This window comes from Pygoscelis adeliae, unplaced genomic scaffold (genome assembly GCF_000699105.1).
Source record: "Pygoscelis adeliae isolate BGI_AS28 unplaced genomic scaffold, ASM69910v1 Scaffold160, whole genome shotgun sequence".
Lineage (NCBI taxonomy): Eukaryota > Metazoa > Chordata > Aves > Sphenisciformes > Spheniscidae > Pygoscelis > Pygoscelis adeliae.
The window spans coordinates 9,638,631-9,652,129 of record NW_008824035.1 but is presented as its reverse complement, the minus strand read 5'-3'; the positions used below and the strand labels follow the sequence as shown (position 1 = coordinate 9,652,129).

General features: G+C 39.5%; 1 protein-coding gene across 1 annotated transcript in view; it reads right to left on the bottom strand.

Annotated features, from left to right (window-relative positions):
• Positions 1-9,727: 9,727 nt before the first annotated feature.
• Positions 9,728-13,499, bottom strand: part of SP3 (Sp3 transcription factor) — a 46,279-nt gene continuing 42,507 nt past the window's right edge. The window contains exon 6 of the mRNA XM_009333298.1: positions 9,728-11,494. Coding sequence (XP_009331573.1) covers positions 11,178-11,494 — 317 coding nt within the window. The 3' untranslated portion in view covers positions 9,728-11,177. The remainder of the gene's footprint in view (positions 11,495-13,499) is intronic.

Sequence of the window (13,499 nt, the reverse complement as noted above, 5' to 3'; positions counted from 1 at the left end):
AGCTTTTTTTCCTTCTTTCTGTCAGGGAAGACTAGGATACTTATATGATTTCCTTTAAACTGAATTAAGAGTTCTGATATCATTGTGTATTTTCCTGATTTTTCATTCTCTTCTGTGTGGGTATAGAAGCCTCCCTTTCAGCAATATATTATCTCCATAAGCAGTAATGAATCTATTATTTGCTTGCTGGGTTTCAGAAATAGTCCCATTCTGCAGCAGTAATTAGCAGATTTCTAAGCTGGTAGCTCACAGTTTGCTTTTTTGGGCTGCCTTTGTAGTCAGTAGTCCTCTGTTCCTCTATGCAGCTTTATTTATTTAACAAATTTCCAACCATAAAGTTTGTGGCAGTCAAAGCCATCTCTGTTTTCATAGATGATCACAACATTCAAATTAATGGCCATTTCATATGGCTGAGTACTCGGAGAGCCAAGCTTAGCCTGAGATGGATTCTGATCTCTCACAGATGATACTTGGGTTTTCAGTAGTGTAAACTACAAATTTTGAACCATGACATTCTCAGATATGCTCTCGTGCTTATGTCATATTCTGATGTTCAAGAGCCTTTAAAAATGGAAGAGACAACTGTTCCAGAATTTGGTGAAGTTCTGGATAGTAACAGCAGAAATTGTATCAACAGGAGTCTAGAAGTCATCAGTAATGTACTGTACAACATTTTTTTTATGTCTAAGAACTAAAAATTGCACAGAAAGGCTAAAAATATATACTTTGTACTTTCTATAACAAGGAGACAGCACAGAGGAAAGACTCCAGAGAGAAATAATAGGGGGGGGACAGAGAAATAAAATATTAAGACAGAGAGATGACTGACAGAAGCAGTCTGCTTCTGACCCAAATGTGGTGGATGTTTCCCATTAAAGCAGCTGTCTCAAATTAACACCTTGAATGAAATTCTGCATCCACTGAACATCAAGGGGGGCAAGATTCTATCACAATCCTTGAGATAAAACCAAGTAACTGGATAGATGTTTAAGACTGCCATTAGAATGCTTTCTGTAGTCTTTCTTGAAATTAAAATAATGAGAGAAAACAGCATGGAAGTAAATAGTTAAACAGTTTCAGGCAAGTATTTATGCTCACCTGGCTGAAGAGAAGCAGGAAAGCATGTTCTCCTAGCTCAGAAGCTTGCTTGTAACTAGTCTTGGACCCTTTCACTACCTTTATCTTCCTCAGAACGTGCAAAATTTTCATGCTCCAAGCAATAGGAATCTAAGATAACAAGCAATAATATTTCTTTGCCTTAAAAAGTTTACATATACAAAGGATATATATTGAAGGATACAAGATCTCTTTTATAAACAGTGAAGCCTCACATTACCCAATAAGCATCAGATACTGTACCTGCATCTCAGCCTGTTTTCGAAGTCTTGGGATTGCAGAACCACATTTCACTTGTCTGCTACACACAAATCTTCCGCACACACTAAACTGACAGATGACAAACTGTGCTGCCAAACATAGAAACTAAACAAGAAAATAGTAGAAAACTTCTGGCCTTTTGGTCTTTTCCAGTTGTTGCTACTTCAAGTGTTCCTTAGATTAAGCACAGGTTAAAATATACTCAAAGAGAAATGTAATTTTAAATTGCAGGGATCACTAATATGTACTGAACAGTGCACTTGAAAAACAAATCACATTTTGCATGCACACACCAGTCTTTAAACATTCAGGTTGTAACCTGTTTATATTTGATGTGTCAAATGTGTGAGGGTTTTGGTGTTGTTTTTTTTTTAACTTACATAATTAATTTTTTAAAAAATTTTGTTGTCATCTTCTACAACTGTTTACATGCTCTGGTCCTAAATCTACAGTCTTCTTACAGTATCTGGTGCTGAATTTCAAAACTAGCCTAAAGTATGAAAAAAGTCATGAACACAGGGAGAAAATTTATAGCCCTTACTCAAAATAATAAGTGTTTCACTTGACTCATTTTTTGTAGCATAACACTGAGCTTTACTGTGGCAATCCCTCACTTTTGTCATAAAAGTAGATGTGAGGCTTACCAAAACAAAAGCATAAAACTTGTTTGTAAGCAATAAATTATTTATGAGTTTGTATATTTAATTATATTTTTTAATAAAAATGAGAATGAGGGTTTTTTTCCTAATTGTATAGACTTTATTGTATGAAATTATATAGATGGGATAATACAATCTTGCACGGATTTTAAAGCCTACGCGATGACCGGACAAGAGACATTCACAAAGAGCTCTTTTACCTTACTTAACATTCACAGATGAAAGGTCCCTCGCAGTGACATCAGGCCACAGTTAACTCTTTGCCCCCTTTTTACACGTTCAACATTCAAGAGCAGGGTTCCCAGTTTTTTTTCCACAGTCTCCCTCATAAGCAGGACAGAACAAAGTTTTGACCATGTCTACCCCAAAGCTTTCTGCCTCCCACAAATAAACACACAGGAAACATCTGTTGCTCTTGCTCGAAGAGGCAGGAGGAGCAAAGGGGCTTCTGAGAAATTTGGAGAGCTGCAGAAGAGGCGTGTGTTAAGTGAGGCTGAAAATGAAGGCAGTAAGAAGATTAACACTGGGAGGTGCCAGTTCACCTCCCTTACTCTGCTCCTGAAGTCAGAGCTCATCCACGATTGATCTGTATTCCCATTCACTAGTCTTTGGTATCGTACACGTACCAAGAGGGAAAACTGTAAAATACGCCAGATCCTCCAATCCTGCCACATTTGAAGTATTTCTCATAGCTATTCCTTCCTCTGAGGACTGTTAAGACTTCCAGGGAAGCTAGAAAACACCTCCCACTCCAAATCTCAGATGAGCAAATACATAATTGGACGTATAAAAAAGCTAATTAGCACAACTGAAAATGATACTATTGTAATTTTTAAGTTAAATACTGTTTTGGGGTGTCATTTTTTTTTTTTAAGAAAATGTAAGAGAAGTCCCAAAATTACTTGATTGATATATTTTATTATTAATATATATTGATATATATTAATTGATATATTGATATAATATTATTGATGTATTGATATAATTTTAAAAGGTGTGTTATTTACAGAAAAGACTTGAATAGCTCCTTTGGAAGCATTTCAAGCTGTTAAATAATTATGTATTTAGGACACATTACATTTAGTAAAAACATCTACAAACGTACATGGAAAAATTACAACTAAATCCTGTTATCTCAGACGGCAGCTTTGGCACAAATAACCCCAGGCAGAATTGCAGATTTAAACCAAGAACATAAGGCACTGGCCCGTGTATGACACCCCCTCACAGCCACAGTGACCCTCCTCACTTCTCACTGGCATGGCAGCACACTGACCCAACGTCACTTAAAAATGAAGCCCAATGCCACATGCTCACACCCTTGGCCCACACCCCCGCCAGACCCACGCCACCCTCAGTCCCTGCTCGCCACGCAAAAGGGTGCGGAAAGGATCCTTTCCCTCCTCAGCCCCACACGCCGCTTGTGCCTCCTGATAACCGTGAAGGGGTGGGGGGGGAGCTTGGGGCCATAGTGCCCATCCTACCGCTAGGCTGTGGATCCCCCACTGCAAGCAGGACCTGGGCCAGCCCTTTGGACTGGTCTCCAAAATAATGTTACTTGAATTGTGCTCTGCGTGTGCACGCCTGTAGAGGCAGACGCAGCGGAATCGTGGCTGGGGAACCGCAGGGCTGTGGAGGTCTGTGGGTCCTCCGCCTGGCACGAGCGTCTCCGCAGGGCCTGGGCCTACACCGCTGTCACAGGCCAGCTGCAGCCTTCTTATATGGCAAGAGAGAGCTGTAGACCAGCTCTAACTACAGCAGGCAAACAAAATAACCTTTTTTTTTCAAACAATAAATAAAGCCAACATGCAAAAGAGCTGTGGAGGCAAAGAGGCAAACAAGCTTGATTTTGCCACAGACCAAGCCCTCCTCTCGTACTTAATGTCCAATCCAGTTCCTAAACCGTGGTATCCCTGTATTTAAAATGAAAGGACAGGATTCAGCCAAGACACTGCTCAAGCAGCAGTCCACAGTTCAATCCTTAATGCATATCTATTTTTCTCCATCGTAAATAGCCTTCAGTAGTGCATACTGCCAGATGCAAGCTTTAGTAGTCCTCAAACAATAATGCCTATCTATGGCAAACCACAGTCTAGCATGTGCTCTCTTGCTGGATTTACAGTGTCTGGTGACCTGGCAAGAGAATTATGACAGGAAAAAGAGGTGCACAAAGCAGTAAAGAACCAAAAGGCAGCAAGGACTGCTATGAAAGCATCATGAATGCCGGAAAGCTTTATGCAGCACTCAAATTTTGCCTTCCGGCCCCCTTTCCTCACTTTATCGCATCTCGTCTGATCCATCTACAGCCCCCCTGAATGGCTGCATTCACACCCCTCTGGAAGCTGGACCCCAGAAGGTTTTGCAGGGGACACACCAGGGATTAGGACTCATAAATTGCATCAACTCTTACTGTTATGTGTCTCCACAGCCTTCTGCAGCCCTGCTCCAAGTCACTTGTCCAACCCATCTGTTCCTACCTCTTTCCCGCCATCCTCACTTTATTCTCTTGTTCACAAGTCTTCCTACCAGCCCATAAACTATGCCACAAGAGTACTCTTTTATTAACTGCTTGTTCAGTGTCTGGTACTAACAGTCTGCTTGTTACCAGCTCACTTACCTCAGCTCTTCTTACCCACTCCCCAGTGCTGCTCTTGAAAAATATGGTGAAGTGCTGCCATACAGCCCTGTATCTGCTCCAATCACACTTGAACATTAAATGTTTCTTTATATAAGGCTGTAGCAGAGGTCCCAACAGGGATCCAAGGCTTACATAGTAAGGGATACAGCTGTGCCAGATTAGCTTGGGCTCAACACCTCCAAAACAGGCAAAGAGCGTGACCAGAAATAGCAGGAGCTCAAAGAAGTGAAAGGGCTGGTGGAAGGTCCCAGAGCAGGTCACAGCCAAGCTAACAAGACAAGACATGGCTTCTTACCTTTCAGGAGCCATCGTTTTCACCAATAAACATTCCAACAGTACCATTTGTAGTACTAGAACCAGACTCTAGTACCAGGGAAAAGAATAATTCACAATAAAAACCCACAGTGAGCAGAAGCAATAGGATTTTTTTGTATTCAGCTACCTTCTCTATGTACTCATGCAGTGGCCTAGACAGAGAGGATAGAAATCAGGAATCAATTTAACCAGTAAATGTAGATCAGTCCCATCAGAAACATCATGATGTCTCCACCATGGCGTGAACACATGCACAGAATCCCAGTGATTTTCCCTGCAAACCTCTACTGTGGTGTCATTTCTTAACACAGCGGCAATGGTTGCTTGCAACATAATGGAGCAGACTGTTACTCTCCTAAGTGTTTGTCTGTCAAATCAAAACACAACCTGATGGAGGAAAAAAAGTCCAGTTAGTAAGCATCTGTGATGAAGTAGCCATTTGTGGGTTTTGTGCATAAATTATGAATAAAATTCTGTGAATACCTTGCACTGGGGAGTAAGTTCTATAGAAACAGAAGGGAGAACTTAAGAATGTGGGTGGGTGGCCCAGCATCTGTGAAAGTCAGGGCCTCCTTTGGATAACATAAGATTTCAGTGATATTTTGTCCATGCCTGGAACCCAGCTCAACCGTCTCTCTGATGGTTCTTTTCTTCTCAGGGGCCAAGAGGTCCTTACTTGAAAGACCCTCCTGGAGAAAGGTGTGTTGGATTCTATGACACCACTTACCAACTAATCATTGGTGCTTGAAAATTACATGCTACAGTGATCTAGCAGCCTATAATCATTGCAAAAGTATTGTTCTTCAAGTAGTTTTGTGGAAAATGCAAATACATTTTAAGATATACAGAGAAGTAAATCTTGTTCTATCTGTAGGCATGCCACTAGCACGCCCAAGATTTGAGCTTTCAGAGGAAGCAGGAAAGCTGTGCACGAATAATAAATAGTTCCAAGTCTTGCTTTGGAACCTTTTCCTGGTGATGTCCATCTCATGTCGAGTTCAAAATCTGTGCAATTGGGCTTTTCGACTAAAGAGAAAGCATAGCAGGGGAGGGAAGGTTATTTCCTTGCAGGTAATTTTCAGAGCATTCTCCTGCCAACTCAGCAATGATAGGGCTTGAGAATGTGTACCAACTTGTCTGGACAGGGGCTTGGTCAGTGTCAAGATGTGAAAGTGAGCACTGGAGTTACATAGAGACTCTCTGCTTTGAGTCAGAAATGGCTTTTCTTTTCTTCAAGATTAAATAAGGAAACATAGGTAGAACCCCTTGTATAAAATGTTTCCTTTTGCTACCAACTTTCAGAAACTAGAGCACAGAACAACCTGATGCAAACCACCAGTACCCCACTGGTGTGGCAAATGGATGCAATTCCTGTCTAGTAGAAACACTAAGGGTAGCACTGGGTCTTTCTCTGCCAGGTGATCAGAGGAGAGGAGCTGAGTATTATTACTTTGCAGACTTTGTTTTATGTTTTCCTTAATTGCAAAATATGCAAACCTTAAACTTTCTTTGTATGGGCAATTTTAGGTCCCAATGACCACCAAACTATGGGATTTACTATACATAGTTTGTAGCTAGCTATGACTGTCAGAGATAGTGGAGACTTACCGCTAAAGTGAAGGATAGGTTTTCACTGGTGGCAACGTTTCTGGCTTCTGGGTCAAAATGAAGAATCTTCAAATAACGTATTACCTCCACACACACACATTTACAGAAAAATGTATGTAAATCTTATATACAATACAGCACATCATGTATTGTGTACCTAAAACTTAAATTACGTACACATTTTATAAACAGTTATTTTCCAAGCACAAAGGCTGTGCAAGAAAGGCATGCAGCACAATTCTAAGCAAAGGGACAACTCGAATCTTTGGACTGCTGCAAAACCCCAAAATCACACTCAAGAGCTTTCTACTCTTACCTTTTGGGGTTTTTTTGCCTGTGGCCTCTTGGACTTCTCAGGAATTGGGAAGGATCAGCGTATCCAGACAACAGAGGTGGAAGGCTCCCGCAGACCACTGTTTCACTGCCACGAAGCGGGGTGGTCACAGGTTCTTGTGATAAATTACTGGTCCTCTTTGGAGCAATACTTGAGACTGCATAAAACGCCTACACATCTGACTAAGATTCTAGCAGACGTCCTACAGACATGGATTATAGGAAAGATGTACCAGAATACACTGAAGTAGTAATGAATGGCAATTCTGGAGCATCAAACGGAGGTGGTCTTTTTATAGAAAATATCATCTGCAAGATAAGATCTGAGTCAGCCACGTCAGCTTCTTCTGCCCTGTTCTACAGTGCATGCTCTGTACTTCTGGTGGCAATGGTGGTGGTAAAAGCTGGAGCAAAGACAGCCACCTGCTCGTTAAATCTTTACTTAAAGGGACTAAGAACCATTTGACAGCTGACTATTAGCTCCATTCCCTCATTCCCCAACACCCAGAACAACTTGTTAGAGATCATATCAGAGCTTTCCTGAAGCCATTGTGAAGGCTTATCTTACTGATTCCAGCATCTCAAAATGCCTCAAACCAAAGCCTGTTATTTCTTGTTCAGACAAGCTGAAAGAAGAGCTCTGTGGAGTCCCTTCCCAGAGGAAAATCTGAATCTTCAAACCAGAAATCCTGCACCTCTCAAGTGCTTCAGTGATTGTATCATTCGCCTTAGTCATAGTGCCCCTTGGCCTGGTAAGTAGCAATGATTAAAACCTCTTGTTCTCTGCAAGAATTGGTAGTAGTTTCTAACTTGCAAGGATCAAACCATTAGTTCATTCAGGAATGAGCTCAAGAATACTTAGATTATAGTAAGTGTATGTACAGGCCTTATACTTTACTGAAAATAAGTACCCTGACTGTTGAAATTGGTAACATGGGCTGCTCTCAAGCTCATGCTCTCTTGCAGAACCAGGTTTAAGGTCGTCTTAATTAGTGATTACATCAGACTGCAAGAGATACAAACCATCCAAGGATCTAAAGGCTACTGTACCAAGAAACTATACAAGCGAGGAAGCCTGACACAAAAATAAATATGTAAAACGCTACAGGTTGTACCAGTAAGAAGCAAGCAGCACACCAAGCAACCATCATCAGGAGCTCATGAAGAACTGATTCACAGATAAACTCGGAAAGCCTTCTATAGAGCGCACAATTTTGTTTTGTATCGTATGAGTTGCTAGAGTGACCACGAAAGCAAGCCACGAGGTAGCAACAATCCTAGATATACCAAAGATCTTATACTTGGGCTCGTGAACCTTTGCCCTGGAGGTGAGCAGAGATCTTTCAAAAATCACTACCATGCAACATGTGAACACACACAGCAGCATTCTCAAATAACACAAACGCTATGGCTGTGAGCCATTAGGCAGACGGCCCTTAGACTGCAGGCTTTCCCCTACACGTTTCCAGAGTTACTTTCTTCCAAAACTTCTACCTTCTGAAGCTTCTTAACAACAAAATATCCCTTTAAAAAATTGTGCCACCTAAACATTAAAGTAACCACTTGATGTACTGACCATTAAAGTTCTGAGAAATAAAGTAATCTCATCTTCAGCAATGAGGCATCAAAACCCTTGGCACCAAAACACCTTCAGCCACAGATGCACATCAGTGAAAGCATCGTTCCATAACACTTTTGAAAAGCAGTTTCATTCCCTCCCTCTTAAATAATGCACTAATATAGCCACAAATGGCTAGAGAGATGAGAAACAGAACCTAAGTATTAGAAATTGAAGTAATTTACACTAACATGCTCTGTGAACTAAACCAGCTTTTGGAAACCAAGCCCATTCACCTGTCTAAAGGAAGTGGATTCAGAGCGTGTTAAAATATTGACAACATCCATGGCACCGTGCAAGTCTAAGCAGAACTGTCTTCTCTCCCAAGCTGCTGCTCTTCTGACTTCCCAAACAATTTCACTCTCTCATTTTATTAAATAGGAGATTAAGCTGATAGTGCATTAACTCCCTTTTCTCTGTACCTGTCAATTCCTGTCACTCTGAATCTGAAAAGATTTGCATTAAATTTTTTTTCCATTAAACTGCAAATGCAGAAAATCTTCCCTTCGTGACTTTTTTCCAGTTCTCTCTTTTCTAGGCTGAAGTCTACCTGGTTTATCCTAAATTATTCTGGTCTGTCCTCTGGCCATTTGATACTCCAAGACTTTAGACTTCACAAATAAAAGCTTTTCACTTTCATTATAGCATCATATACAACCATCACTCTCCTTCATCTCACAGTTGTCACTGGTCTTTCTTACTCCATCTAAAACCATCACCTCCCTCTTCCAGTCGTATTTTCTAAGCTCACAGCTTTTTCCCCCTTGTACTTATTAGTGCTTCCTATGCTTTAAGCAAAAGGCCCTTATCCCTTTTAGCCACAGTTCCCTATCAAGACTGTCTGTACTGTGGCATATAAGTGTCAGGGAATTTAAACGCAACTTTATTTTCATATTCTATAGGATAGGGCCTACGTTTCCTTCGTGCCCTGCTCAGCATAAGGTCAAAAAAGTTACCACTACACCAGCGAAGTATATGGCACCCGCATGTCCGTGCACATACAGGTGGGGGTTTTTTGAGAGCAAGGAGGTGGTGTATTACCATCTCCTTGCCCATAAGGAAAGGAAACGCGATTTCTACTTCCCACCATCTAGCGCAAAATAATAAAACATCTCAGGCTATCAAGATGTATTATGAAATTACACCTTGTTAGTTAACAAGAAGTACAGTAAACTCAAGTCAAAAGAAAAAAAAATAGTGTTTTATTAACTACCACACTGTTATAATACACTTTAAACGTACAATAAGGTAGCCTTTAAATTTGAGGTGGTTTTAAGAATAACAAATGAACAGATTTCCAAATGTTTGTAAATAGGTGAACTGCAGTAATTATTGTCGTACATTTTTTGAAAATGGTATAGCACTTACAGACTGGCTATATAACTTCATTTTGTACATTTTTCTATAATTGAAAATATAAACAGTAATTAAAAAATAAAAAGAAAATTCAGCATAATAAAAAACATATATGTTTATCAGTTAAATGTACTGGATACATACAATTTTTAAGGGAAGAAGCAAAAAAGGAAAGATGGCTGATATTTAAATGCAGATTGACTAACCAAAAACTAAACAACAAACAAATAAAAACCTCATAAAACCCCTAGTTCACTATGACTATATCCATATGTTTGGGAGTACTGTCAATATGGAAGTGATTTTTCTATTGTATTTGCATATGTTATATTTTACTGGTAATTTACATGATGGCTTTTAAGGCCCTGGCAGACAGATGTTTTTTGGAAAAAGATTTGATTAAAATCACTGCTGAGACGCAATACACCTTATTTTTGGTCCTCCAATGTTCAAAAGAAGGGATATACTTCACTATAACATTTGCCTTACCACCCAAATGCCTCAACCTATACATTATTTTTTTTTTTTAACATTTTAAGCTTTTTAAACATTGGTTATATTGCCCACCTTGGTTATTGAAAGAATATTAACAAGACATCATTTTGGCAAATTAAATCTTAAACATGGCTTTTCAATAGGATTTAAAAGGTGACTATCCCTAGAGTTCCATGTTAAAATGTAGTTTTCAAAATCTTACAAGAGTAATGCTTAAAATATTGTACATAGTTAACCTAATTAAAATAATTAGCTTCAAAATGACAAGTTGATGAGCTAAGTAAAGCCTACACTATGTAACATTTGCTTGGAAACTTGATTTGTCAGTTATGCATAATAAAAATTCCAGTCATCAAGAAAATTACAAAATTTCTTTTATCATAACATGATTTCTTTTCACCCATCAACTTCTTTTATCTTACAATAGATAAATACCAACATGTTCTCATTTTTTTTACACTAAACCACACAGGATTGATGCATTTGGTTAGACTACCATTTCCATCGTTAAATTCTTTTTTTTTTTTTTTAATATAACTTGGTAAAATTTCATCTCTTCTAGATTCCAAAAGTACCTACAAAACCCATGCAATTTTACCATTTTAATATACTATGGAATATCATACAAAGTAAGGCATTTCAGTGTCATGTATAACCAAGTTACTGTCAATCCAAAAATTTTTGCACATCAATAAAAAGATATCTAAGAACTTAGGAACAATATTCTTCTCACTACTGTATAAAAATAACCACAATTAATAGGTATCTTGTGTAATATTTACTCCATTGTCTCGTTTCCCGAAACTGTGACAAGCTGTAAAGGTATTTCAGTGTTGGTAAGAATATCCTGATTGCTGGTGCCAGATGTATTAACAGTTCCTATTCCTGAAACAGAACCTTGTTGAATATTTGCAAGGATAAGTGTTGTTCCTCCTGCAGTAATCAAAGTATCATCAGGTGTTGCTTCTACTGATGCCAGGACTGTACTGCTAGAGTGAATACCTTTTTTATTCTGATGTGTTTTAATGTGTTTGGCAAGGTGGTCACTTCTCATAAAGCGTTTTGAACATTCTGGACAGACAAATTTCTTCTCACCTGTCACAGAAGAGAATAAAACAGAAATGTTTTCAAGAACATTAAAAATGTCACATGTACACCAAAAACTGAGATAACTTACTGCCTTTAAGAGTCAGAATTCTAACAAAACCTACACTGAAAAAAGAAGCGATCCAACATGATAAACTTTTGCGTTAAATTTCTAGACACCCATACAAATCCTTTAAAAGAATTGATTTATTTTACTGTGTCCCACCGAGTTTGAGGAGATCTTTCAGGCAAGCTAAAGAATATTACCCTCTCATATCCTCAGGCTGCTAAGTTTCACTGCAATTATTACCAATAAATAACTTTTAAGAGGAGAACAAAACCTGCCGAATGATGGACAGGGAAGACCATATGAGCTCCTGCAGAATCACACTTGAGACTGACAGACAAGATCATAGGGTAATTCAGATTTGAAGGGACCTCTGGAAGTCTCTAGTATGATCTCTCTCTAAGCAGGGTCAGCTATGAGGTCAGACCTGGTTGCTCAGGAATTTGTCCAGTTTGGTCTTGAAAACCTTTAAGGATGGAGACTGCAGAAACTCTCTGGGCATCCTGTTCCAGTGCCTGGCTGTCCTCACAATGAAAAAGTTTGTATTTATATCTGGTCTGAACCTCTCCTGTTTCAACTTATGTCTGTTGTCTCTCATCCTCCCGCCAATGCACCACCATGAAAAGTCTGTCTTTGTCTTCTTAATAGTGGCCTTGCAAGTACTAGAAGGTTGCTATTAAGCTCCCCCCTGCCCTTACTCTTCTCTTTGTGCAGCTGAATAAGCCCAGTTCCTACAGCTTCTCCTCGTAAGGCAAATGCTCCAGCTTCCTGATCATCTTGGTCACCCTTTAGTGAACTCAATCCTGTTGATCAATGTCTGTCTTATATTGGGGGCTGAAAACTAGATGCAATATTCTAGATGCAGTCTAACCAGTGCTGAGAAGAAGGGGATAATAACTTCCCTAGAACTAGTGTCTCTGCTTCTGTTGATACAGCCCTGGTCATCTTTGCTGCTGGCTCTTGCTCATGTTCCTGTTGTCCGTCAAGACTCCCAGGTACTTTTCAGTAGAGCTGCTTCCCAACTAGTCAGTGCTTAGCCTGTGTTGCTGCAAGGGTTAAATCCATCCCGGGTGCATTGCGTTTATCCTTGCTGAATTTCATAAGGTTCCTATCAGCCCACTCCTTCAGCCTGAGTCCCTCTGAATAGCAGCCTTGCCCTCAAATGCATTGACCAGTCGCCACAGTTTGGTGTCATCCGCAAACGTAAGAAGCGTGCACCCTGTTGCCTCCTCCAGGTCAGTAATAAAAGGTGTTAAAACAGGTCAAAGGATAGATCCCTGCAGTTCTCTACTTTTTATTGGTATGCAGGTACACTAGGAGCCATTAACCATACCCTCCTGAGCTGGATCATTCAACCGGCCTCTTTTTTTTTAAACCCATCTGGCTGTCCATCCAGACAGACCATAACATCCCAGCTTGGGTTCAAGCATCCAACATGTCTGACAAAAGCACACCACTAGGTACAAAACATGAAGTATTTTTCATACACATTGCAAAGACAGTTTTCTAAGCAATGTAAATGCTGATAAGCACATAAATTATTTATCTATTGTCACTGCGTTTTTCAAATAGTCTAATTTTAAAAGGTAAGCATCCTGTAGAATGTAATTATGGGTTCAGTTTGTAGGAAAACAGGTATACAGACAATAGATTTGAAACAAACTGCTCCTTGAAAAGGTGGAAGATCTAGACTAATTTCTTTTTTTTGTAGTAGACAAAAGGAGAAATGTGAACCTGGAGTCCCTAATGGGTGGTCTAACCATGAAACTAGAAGATGTAGAATGATGCACCATCACGTGTTCTTCCTTGATTTTGTGAATGACATCTAATCTCTTGGACATCTAGCCCCCTATTTTTATTTTTCTTTTTTAAAATGAGAGAAAATTATTGAAGTTTTAAGCTGGAACAACAGTTCTAATCTGGTTCACAAAAATGAAATGCACTGCT